We start from the raw sequence: 11,986 nt of genomic DNA on the forward strand, positions 1-11,986 counted from the left end.
AATTTGCCATGGAAAATTTAAAAGTTAAATTGCCATGTTGAACAAATAAGGTAAAAATTGACATTATTGTTTTCAAGAAATGTTTAATTTTTTTAGAAAAATGTTCTCAAAATTCAAAAATTGTTCTCATCACACAAAAAAGTTCAAAACTTTCAAAATTCAGAAATTTACCGGATTTCAATTTTTTGTTCACCTATTCAAAACAAATTCACGCTTCCAAATTTGTTCGGGATTTTTCAATATTTGTTCACAGAATTCAAAAAATGTTTGTGCTTCAAAATTTGTTCTCCAAATTTGTACACAAATTCAAAACTTTCCCATTTTGAAAATTTGTTCACAAATTCGGAATTTGTTCGGAGTTTTTAGAAAATGTCCCTGTTGTTCAAGATTTGTTCACAAATTCATAAAATGTTCCTTTTTTGAAAAATATGTTCACAAAGTCGAAAAATGTTCACTGTTTGTGATTTTCATAAATTAATCGGTATTAAAAAAGGTTCTTGTTTTTCAAGATTTGTTCAGAAATTCAAAAAATGTTCATGCTTTAAATTTTGTTCACAAATTCATTATTTTTTCACATTTTGTAAAAAAGGTTCCTGTTTTTCAAAATTTGTACACATCTTCAAAAATCAATCCCATTTTTACAAATAGTTTGAAATTGTTCGTGCTTTGAAATATAGTTTGTAATTTAAAAAAATTGTCATTTGCTATTTCAAAAAATGATATTTGTTCAATTTTGTTCCTTAAAAAAAAGCTTGCAAATACCCAAAAATGTCACATTTTCTTGCAATGTTTGAGGCTATAGACACATATTCTTAGGAATTAGGTTCGCTAGTGACCTTGTTCATTAGTAGGAGGTCCTCTGTTCGATCCGTCACTTGTGCTTTAGTTTTTAGGAATTTTTTTTGTGAATGTTTAGCTTTTTACCGGTGTCGTTTAATTCTTTTACGGTTGGGCTGCTAGTTTAACAAAGAAGCTAATGTAGCTCCCCCGGATCACTGCGATCGAATCGGTTATCACCGTCGGCGGCATCTCCACCACCGGCCTTTTCTTCTTATGACGTCTTGAAACCACCGTCCATGTTTTCAGCTGAAAGAAATCTTGCATGGTTAGCGTAGGAAGACATACCTTAGGGATGGGCCCTTTCCATGGCCAAACCCCCGTCGGCGACGTTCGCCGGCGAAGCACCTCTACGATCTCCGCCGCACATAACCCTTTCCATGCCGGATCTCCGTCTGGTACGGCCGTGTCGACAAGGCCCGCAAGGACCTCCTCAGAGTACCCCACCCCGAGCGCCTCGCACAAGGTGTCTGACGGTGTCGGCGACGGCGCCTTCGATGAACCTCGAGGGTCGGCGTCTTCATCTTCATCTTCACAGTCCGAATCTCCCGCGAGCGCCCAAAACTTCCCACCGACCCGCCAGAGAATGGGTTTGCCGTCAGGGGTAGCGGGCGGCGGAGCGCGGGACGCCCTTACCCTCTCCATTTTCCTGGGTCACCTTTAAAAATGGGAAAATCCGTACAACAGAAATTGTTTATGATGTTTCACATGACAATTTAAGATATTTGTTTGTTTTCATCGTGATGGCAATTTCTAAAAAAAGTGTGTGTCATGTAGACATGGAGAAATTAAAAAAAGAGAGTTAAATACATCGGAGGTGCCTAAACTTGTCCTGTGCGGTCAGTTTGGTGCCTAAAGTTGTAAAATACACGAAACTGATGCTCAAACTTGTCCGATCGTGCAAATACGGTGCCTTCATCCGTATTCCAACGTACGCGCTGTTCGCGTGGCATGCTAGCGCGGCAGTGGCCCATGTGCCCGCTCGTGAGGAATTATTTTACAGAAACCAACCTCGAGTTTTATTTAATCATGCAGCTTATAGGGTATGCTAGATAGAAATAAAATGGAAAAGAAAAAACCACATAGGAGTTTCGAACGAGACACCTCTTGGTGAACTACCGGCACGATCCAGCCATGCAGCTGAACTTTGCTTTCCATAAGAATGTTAGCAAGAAAGCTATTGTAGACTAATTGACGCATTTACGCATCATTTTTTTAATTACCACTGTTTCTTTTTTCTTTTTTCCAAGTTCATGTTTAGTTTTATGACACACATTTTTTCCTGCCTCGCGAACGCTCGAACCCAAAATGGGCCGGCCCAGGTGAGCTACACCCTGTGCGAACCATCGACTTTTTGACGCAAAGAGCATCACACAGGAGCTCCCCCGGATCACTGCGATCGAATCGGTTACCACCGTCGGCGGCATCTCCACCACCGGCCTTTTCTTCTTATGACGTCTTGAAACCACCGTCCATGTTTTCAGCCAAAAGAAATCTTGCATAGTTAGCGTAGGAAGACGTACCTTAGGGATGGGCCCTTTCCATGGACAAACCCCCGTCGGCGATCGTTTGCCGGCGAAGCACCTCTACAATCTCCGCCGCACATAACCCTTTCCATGCCGGATCTCCGTCTGGTACGGTCGTGTCGACAAGGCCCGCAAGGACCTCCTTAGAGTACTCCACCCTGAGCGCCTCGCACAAGGTGTCTGACGGTGTCGGCGACAGAGCCTTCGATGAACCTCGAGGGTCGGCGTCTTCATCTTCATCTTCACAGTCCGAATCTCCCGCGAGCGTCCAAAACTTCCCACCGACCCGCCGGCGAATGGGTTTGCCGTCAGGGGTAGCGGGCGGCGGAGCGCGGGACGCCCTCACCCTCTCCATTTTCCTGGGTCACCTTTAAAAATGGGAAAATCCGTAAAACAGAACTTGTTTATGATGTTTCACATGACAATTTAAGATATTTGTTTGTTTTCATCATGATGGCAATTTCTAAAAAACGTGTGTGTCATGTAGACATGGAGAAATTAAAAAAAAAGAGTTAAATACATCGGAGGTGCCTAAACTTGTCCTATGCGGTCAGTTTGGTGCCTAAATTTGTAAAATACACGAAACTGACGCTCAAACTTGTCCGGTCGTGCAAATACGGTGCCTTCATCTGTATTCCAACGTACGCGCTGTTCGCGTGGCGTGCTAGCGCGGCAGTGGCCCATGTGCCCGCTCGTGAGGAATTATTTTACAGAAACCAACCTCGAGTTTTATTTAATCATGCAGCTTATAGGGTATGCTAGATAGAAATAAAATGGAAAAGAAAAAACCACATAGAAGTTTCGAACGAGGCACCTCTTGGTGAACTACCGGCACGATCCAGCCATGCAGCTGAACTTTGCTTTCCATAAGAATGTTAGCAAGAAAGCTATTGTAGACTAATTGACGCGTTTACCCATCATTTTTTTTATTACCACTGTTTCTTTTTTTCTTTTTTCCAAGTTCATGTTTAGTTTTATGACACACAAATTTTCCCATATAAAAATACAATAATTACCAATATTAAATTACTTTCTATTTTCAAATCTTTTTTCTTCTTTTGTAATCGTGTACTTCGAAGAGGTAAAATGAACTTTTTCAAAATTTTATGTCGATTTAAATAGTTCAACCCATATTAAATACTATTGTGTAAATTCATATATCTTCATTCTGCACCAGAAGCACACACAGTTATTGTGTATCTTCACTTTATTTCTAGAATACCCAATTATTAAAATTTTGAAAACTTTGTATTTTGTAATCTTTCAACATGTATTAAAAATTATTTTGTAATAATATTAAATTCTACAAATGTATCCAAACATATCAACCATGTTTGTAGAAATATAAGGATATTCAAATCAATTTTAATAAGCATTGAATATTTTCTAAAAACATGGTGAGCCTTTTGTAAAATACACATTGTCATTTTTAATGCATGACAAAGATTTTTCAAAAACACTTATAATTTGTTAATACATGTGAACCATTTTCCCAAAACATGTTGAACATTTTTCAAATGCACTAAAACTTTCTTCCAAGTTTATGGCAATTTGTAATTTTTTTCTAACATTTATTTTTCAAATAGTAAAAAAAATTATAAACACAAACTTGAAAAAGTAAAAATAAAACTTGTGCGGACCCATAGGAGCGCCATATAGAAACAAAATCACCTGAAGAGGTACATAGCGACCACAACGAATTTTTAGAGCACGGTGGCCACTGAGCATTTTTTTAAAGGTTAAAAACCATCACTTAAAAGTTACCATTTATTTATTTATTGACAAAAAACATATGCATGTGCTATAAGTGACTGTCAAATTTCATCTGAAATGATGTTATATTATACCCTGCAATAAAGACAAAAATCCGGCCAAAAAAAGAGCTGATTTTTGCATGTATTTGTCTTTTTCGTACCTCTCACATACAATCACAGATTTTGACGAAAATTCACACGATATATTACAGTTCTATATGTGCACATATAAAAAAATTCGGATTTATTTGCGCTGTAAAAAGCTGTTTCTTTGAAGTTCAAAAAACGGGCACAATATGCCGGTGCTGCAAAGTTACAAAAAAGGCGAGACCAGAGAGGCAAGCGCCCCCGGTATATTTTTATAGAAGAATTACCTTTTGCATAACAACGCAATATGTACAATTCGACTTCATGCTTGTCTATTCAGCAAAGTTTGGCGTGGTGGACTTACACATTTTCTTTAGTTTTTGTCTGTCATACGCTTATACTGACATAGATTTTTCCTACATGCTTAAATAAAATATGAGGGGCATCCTGCAAAAACAATCTCAAGCGCAGGCCACCTAGCACCTTCCCCGCTCTCTGCCACTTACATGTGGGGTTGTCGCGCCATGTGGGCAGAGCATGCGCCCAGATAAGGAGGCACCGTATTTGCACAACCGGACAAGTTCAAGCACTAATTTCGTGTATTTTACAACTTTAGACACCAAACTGACCATGCAGAACAAGTTGAGGCACCCCTAAAGCCATCTATATTGTGGTAAATGAGTGTGTGCAAACTCATTCTAGAGTTTTTTCCTCTGGAAGTTGCCATACAACAACTATAATAGCTGCCAGGAAGCAAACTAGAAATAAGTTGCTTTATGTTTGGTTTAACAAAGATTTTTCTTACCAAATCTAATAATAAGCCGAGATTAATCATTCTAGTTGGCACAAAAAGAGATGCGATGAAATTGCCATATTTCTCGATCGGTGACACTAGACAACTACTCCATCCCATAATATAAAACCTTTTTTGACACTACACTAGTGTCAAAAACCTCTTACATTATGAGACTGAGGGAGTGGATATAAACGCAAGCACGGCTTTCACCAGGAAAGCAATTTTCGGCCATTCAAATTATCTTATCAACTACGTAGAAGAAAGTAAGTATTCGTTTTCACTAGTTCAGTACTGATGATATAGGACCACTGATTTACTGAATATATATAGCCACATGTGCAACCTACTGCAATGTATTGTACACACATGCTACTGCCCTCCTCCGGGCGTTATCTGCGGCAGTTCCAGTATGCCGCCGAACCAGCGCTTGCAGTCGTATACGGTGCAGAAGGTCTGCAGCGCCGTCATGAGCAGCAGCACGACGGCGGCCAGCAGCGTGAGCAGCCTCCACGACCTGAACACGTAGCGCTTGAGAAACCTTCTCGCTTTCACGGCCACCCTCCGGTTCCGGTGCGCGTTGACGTCCCTGATCACGCCGTCAAGCAGCGGCACCTTGCTCGGCCGCACCGCCCGGCACATCCCGTTCCACATGTCCGCGGCCTCCTTGTCGCTCTTCATGGTGTTGAAGATGATCCCACACTCTCTCAAGATCTTCACGTCCTTGGGGGTGTCGATGATGCCGTTCATCAGCTCCGTGTACCGCGCCAGCACGAGCGGCCCGCGTACGGCGGCCGTCTCGTATGCCACCAGGTTGCGGAGGATCACCTCTGTGTTGCTGTCGAGGTGGAGGACAGGCAGGGTCAGCGTCGCCGTGGCCGCGTCGAAGCCGATCCCTGCCATGCCCTCTGGAGACGGCATGAACCGCACGCCGCACGCGGCCAGCTGCGCGACCGACGGGATCATGATCTCCTGCGCCAGCGGCGAGTTGATTATGGTGGACAGGTTCACGCCCTTGAGCCGCGCCTCGACGTCCGTCGAAGCCATGAACTTCCCGAGCAGCGGCGCCATTGCCGACAGCAGCGGCACCTTGCGCATGATCATCCCCGGGAGGCTCGAAGCCGCGCTCATCGCCTTGGAGATGAGGTTCTTCTTGATGAACCGCACAGGCGCCACGTCGAAGCTGGACACCTGCATGCACGCCTGCTTCACCTTGTCGTAGTCCGGAATCTGCTGCTCGAGCGCGTCGATGGAGAGAACCTCCTCTGGGACCAGCCGCGGGAGCTCCGCCGCGTCCTCCGCGAAGACGGCCGAGGCGGGCACGAGAAAGTGGTAGAGGAGCTCCAGCAGGTGCGCGTGCTTGGCGATGTCGCCGGCGATGGCCAGCGCGGTGGTCTTGATGGGGCACACCTCCCTGACGAACCGGTCCAAGACGGCGTGCATGGCCTCGGCGGCGGCCTCCTCGGAGGCGTGGCGGAGCTGGAGCGCGCCCGCGAAGAGGAAGAGCGGGATTTGGTTCTCGAGCATCATGGCGTCGCGCACCATGGCGTTGATCCAGTTCGTCGCGGAGGACACCATGTCGGTGGCACCGTCGACGTGGTAGCTCTCGAGGAAGTCGAGGAGGAAGCACGTGTCGATGGCCATCATCCATGCCAGCGTCTGCCCATTCAACTCAAGGAACCTACATTCATTGTATTTGTACGTATACATGATCAGTGATAGTATTAACTTTCATGACATCTTATATTGAACGTGCTTTTGCCTTAAAACATTTAGTGTCATCTGATTTCTTTTTTTTTTCCTTTCGAACGAACGCACGCATGCATGCAGCTGCAATATGCAGCCAATGAATGCACGCTTCTTTGGTCATGCACTGGCTGGAAAGAGACTGGCGGCAAGGAGCGAAAGTGCTCTTCTAATCCCGACTTCAAGACTTTTGCCGCCTTATATAAAAATAAGATACACCTTTGGAGTACTCTCGTAAAAAAAAAACCAGCTCAAATGCTCCTTTATAAATAGTAAAATCAAAACAAAAAAAAAATCAAAAGATTTTCAATTTTCTTTTGAAGACAAACATTGCTTAGTTTCCTTCCTCATTGCAATTTTTGTGATGCCAAATCACATTCATGGAGGTCTAGGTAAAAATAACAAAATCAACATTCCGAATTGCTTTCAAAATTAGTCCTTTTGGAACGTCACTTTTTTTCAACCAGAGCATTAGGAATGTTTTCTTCATGAATTTAACTAACCACTTTACTTGGTTCTATTTCTAGTTATGAATTTAACTAAATCAGTTGCTCGTCCTTTTAGTTGTTGTATTTACCTTGCTAGAACACAAATAATTTCTTGTGTTTATCTTGCATATAATTTGTTGGTTGTGTATAAAGCTTGCAATGGTACCTTACCTCTCTTATAGGTTGACAAGACTCAAAGAACCTACATTCATTGTACGTATACATGATCAGTGATAGTATTAACTTTCATGTATACACATCTTATTTAGTGTCATCTGATTATTATTTTTCTTTCAAATGAACGCACGCATGCATGCAGCCAATGAATGCACGCTTCTTTGGTCATGCACTGGCTGGAAAGAGACTGGCAGGAAGGGACGAAAGTGCTCTTCTAATCCGAGTTCAAGACTCTTGTAAAAATTTTTGCTGCCTTTTATGAAAATATGATATGCCTTTGAAGTACTCTCGCAAAAAATCCCTAGCTCAAATGCTCCTGTATAAATAGTAAAATCAAAACAAATAAAAGAATTTAAAAGATTTTCAATTTTCTTTTTACAACAAACATTGCTTAGTTTCCTTCCTCAGTGTAAATTTTGTGATTTCAAATCATGTTCATGGAGGTCTAGGTAACAATAACAAAATCAACATTCCCAATTGCTTTCAAACTTAGTCTTTTTGGAAAGTCATTTTTTTAACCAAAACATTATTAATGTTTTCTTCATGAATTTAACTAACCAGTCGACAAAGGTTCTATTTCTAGTTATGAATTTAACTAACCAGTTGCAAGCCCTTTTATTTGTTGTATTTACCTTGCTAGCATATGAATAATTTCTTGAGTTTATCTTGCATATAATTATTATTTTTGAATACACACGAGTGTGTGTACTACAGTATATATTAACCTTGCTAGCATTCGAATTCGAATAATTTCTTGAGTTTATCATTGCATATAATTAGTTGCTTATTTATGAAGCTTGCAATGGTATCTTATCTCTCTTATAGGTTCGCAAGACTCCCGGAGAATCAATATGAAACATTTTTTTGCAATGAAAACAGAAAAAAGCTCAGAGATAAAATTACGACCATGCTCGAAAATTCTCGCATGGTTTACATTATTAGGTTCACGGAGCAAGTCAAGCTTTTTAATAGGCTATCTGACTTATTGATTGGCAAGCATAGTGCATCAAATTGAAGAAGGTGGCATAAACACGAAAATCAAGAATACTAATGAGATTATGATTCAAAATTTTGATAAATGTTGCAACTAAATAAGACAGCCTCAGTTTGACTTTATTGATTGACTAAACAATAAACATAGTGCATTAGGTTGAAGAAACTGAAACAAATAGAACAATCAAGAATCCTAATGAGATGATGATATTCATAGATTTGATAAACGATGCAACTACAGTAATTTCTCAATTTGACTTCGATTTTCTTCTCTGATCCCCTAAGTGCCACTGCCACTTTTTTTTATGGCTAGCTTGCAGAAGTAACTGGATAATGCTAGTTAATGAAGGCATTATGTTTTGTGTGTGTACGGCTATGTCATCAGTTGGAATGATAATTTTTTTCTTAATATTTTATTGTTTGGGGGTGCAAGTTGCAATCCTCTATAATAAAAAAGATCCCTATTTTTATATTGCCTGTCAAATACAATGCTAGATTACAGAATATTAATGAGGATGAGTGTTTCATGAAAGCTACATGACACCAATTTGTGATCGCCGCCCGGAAATGTCAAATTACTGTGCTTATCGTTGCGCTATCAAGTTCTCAGCTCCATGCCTTTAAGAAACTCCCAAAGCAAATGTAGACCCTCACTTAGCATTTCAATTTCAGGCAGCACAAGAGAACAAAGCACTCATGTGTGGAATTTATGGTAAACTTGTTCATGGTTCTTAAATAATAACACAGATAATTAATTTGATGAGTACTTGATTATAAAAGATAACCCGTAAAAGAGAGGAGGCAGATGGATGTGTATAATTAGGGTTGGACCAAAAGCGCATAGCTCACGAGCTTAATGAATGCTCGGTAGCTCGACTTGTTAAGCTCGTTGCTCACTTTTTAATGAACAAAGCAAAGCACATGTTTTAGCTCTTTAAACTTAACGAGCTTAATGAGCGAGCTAACGAGTTTCATGAGCAGCTCGTTATGCTCGTTGATACAACACACCACATATTTTTATGTTATAGGTGGCAACATTTATTGGCACCTCAACCTATCTATTCCATCTATTCCAACCTAACCCATGGAAGACAATAACTAGCATACCTTCTCATGTGGTCATTTTCTTCCTCCATAAAAATAAACTGAAGCTAGAGGGGTTAGTGTCAAGAGTGCTTGCGAGCTTAATAAAGTTTAAACGAACATAGCCAATCAGAGTTTTTTGCTCGAGCTTAACGAGCAGAGTCTTAACGAGCACAAGCTTAATGAGCCGATCCTTAATGAGCCCAATAGCTCATTAATACAGCATAATAAAAGAAAAAGGAAAAAAAAAAGGGTATACGTACGGTACCTGTTGTAGGGGGTCCGGATCATCTCCTGCATCTTCACAAACTTTTGCACGAGGTCGTCGAACCTGCGGTCGCCGGTGAAGAGCTTCTCGGCGCGCTTGGCTGCGGCGAGCTTGTAGCGCTCCATGTCCCTGAGCTCAGGCCGCTGGTAGTGGTAGGGCCCCAGGGCGAAGTGCTGCGGCGCGTACGCCTCGGGCCTGGTGGCCCGCAGCAACCGCGGCACGTCGAAGACCTTGGCCACGGCGCCCAGCTCCTCTACCCCGGCCTCCATCCGCCGCCGCACCTGGCTCACCCACCGCGACTGGTGGTCGTCCAGCTCCAGCTCCACGCCGGCTTTCGTGGCAGCCACCCCCACGAACCGCGCCTGCGCCTGCAGCTGCGCCAACGCCATCGTCCTAGCTAGCGCTCGCCGATCTAGATCTCTCCTCTCCTCTTCTCCCCTAGCTGAGCTGAGCTGAGCTTAGTCGTTAGTAGCTACTTGGTGCTAGCTAGCTTCTTGCACGATCCGAATTGATCCGATCCGAGCTGTATATAGTATGTGAGCTGGTTGCCTCCAATGGCTTCTAACTTGGTGGAGTTAACTAGGTCAATAGGGCATCATGGACTGTGCTGCTGGGTTAGTTAGGTGTTATGTAGAGTATGCATGCAAGTGGGTGGGTGGTTGTGTGCGTAATCATGAGTTAAAACGAAGCTTATCAACAGCTAGCGTGAAACATGCACGGGAGTAGATTAGTAGGGTCATCGTCTCACCGAGTGAAGAAGAAACGCGCGCCAGAGACCGGGGAATTTTAATGCCAGACGATGGATGAGCTTGTTCTTATGCGTACGTGCGTGTTGGCTGCATGCGCGTGGGCATCACGTCATGAATGATCGTCGTGTTAAACAAACGTTTTGAACGTGGTGGGTGTCGGGGAATGATGGTGCCATGAGCATATCGGTCGGACGTACGCGCCCAGTTGGTGCAGCTCAATGGAGCCATGATTATTGACTCAAGTCGGGCCGGCCAGGTTGGATTTGTCCATTAACTAGCAATCATACGGGAAGAATTCACTGTGGGAAAGCACAGTACATCAGAGCCGGGGAGTTTTTTTTTTGCGTGAGAAATTTTCAACCTATTAATCTCCGATCATGACAGTATAAAGAATACCGGAGATAATAAAGAACCATGGGAGTTAATTGCACAAATCTGTCACATTTATGACTAAATTTGCAGAAAACCACCTACTCGCTAATTATTGACAAAATCCACCACGTTTCTAGTAAAATTTTTGCAGAAAGCACTGATTGGGGGATTTGGCCCGTTTGATCACTTTCCGACAACTAGGGCCGGATTGTAAAGAGCTGACACGAGAACCTAATACTTGTGAGTCCGAATACTTTTTTTTTACATTTTGCAAAATTCAGCTAACTATGAAGAACTTGTAATCTGCCATGGCAAGAAGTTACATTTTTTGCCATGACATTTTATTCCCATAAATTGATAGAATTGTTTCATATAGCATGATGGCATTTTTTTAGTATTTTGGTTTTGGTCACATGGCATCTTATTTGTCCCTATGGGTGGATAGTAGGAATGTTTGAGTTGTCCACTTTGGCCAAATGGTAGTCATGGCATTTCTATAGATAATCACCATGGCATCATAAAATGTCTTGACTCATGCTATTTTTGCCATGTGCAACTTTTTTTTAGGCACCATGGTACTTATTTTAGACCATGGTAGTTTTTACCTTTTAAAGCCTGGTAGTTTTATTCTAGGTAACATGGTAGTTTATTATTTATAGAATGGTATTTTATTTAAATTAGAGCATGGAATTTTCAAATTTATGTCCTATGGCAAATTTATTCTTGTTATATCGCAACACTTTGTGAATTAGTGGCATCGCAAATTTTACTAGGCGACGTGGCAAAATTCAAAACATGGCATTTTTGCCATTGCAGTTTCTACATGATTTGTCCAAAAAACATGAAATTTTTAGCTAGTAGCATGGCACTATTCCACTACCCGTGTGTCTAAATCCTTGTGTTTTTTAGTTGCCATGGCAGCTCCATATTTTTTGTGGAAAAGTGTATATATCTTTTTTTTTCGTGGCCTATGCCATGTTGCCTATACCATAGCAAAAAATGCCATGTTGATTTTACCATGGTATATACATGTTTGTTGAAATTAACATGTGTCCCCATGGAAAACAATTATAGGAAAAAACATGGCATTTTTTAATAAACGATTGCATTTTT

At 41.8% G+C, this 11,986-nt stretch overlaps 1 protein-coding gene across 1 annotated transcript; it reads right to left on the reverse strand.

The window, feature by feature from the left end:
* Positions 1 to 5,221: 5,221 nt before the first annotated feature.
* Positions 5,222 to 10,387, reverse strand: LOC109784902 (putative UPF0481 protein At3g02645). Its single transcript, XM_020343513.3, has 2 exons — positions 9,753 to 10,387; positions 5,222 to 6,678 (listed from the first exon to the last, which is right to left on the reverse strand). Exons 1-2 carry the CDS (start codon positions 10,139 to 10,141, stop codon positions 5,370 to 5,372), a joined length of 1,698 nt encoding a protein of 565 aa, XP_020199102.1. The 5' UTR covers positions 10,142 to 10,387; the 3' UTR covers positions 5,222 to 5,369.
* Between the last annotated feature and the right edge of the window lie 1,599 nt (positions 10,388 to 11,986).

Source organism: Aegilops tauschii, chromosome 6 (genome assembly GCF_002575655.3).
Source record: "Aegilops tauschii subsp. strangulata cultivar AL8/78 chromosome 6, Aet v6.0, whole genome shotgun sequence".
In the NCBI taxonomy this organism is placed as follows: Eukaryota; Viridiplantae; Streptophyta; class Magnoliopsida; order Poales; family Poaceae; genus Aegilops; species Aegilops tauschii.

Bases quoted from the DNA above. Each gene is read 5' to 3' on its own strand.
- LOC109784902 (XM_020343513.3), bottom strand. From the start codon at position 10,141: ATGGCGTTGGCGCAGCTGCAGGCGCAGGCGCGGTTCGTGGGGGTGGCT. The intron at 6,679-9,752 runs GTACCGTACGTA...CAATGAATGTAG, and splicing joins ATCCGGACCCCCTACAACAG to GTTCCTTGAGTTGAATGGGC.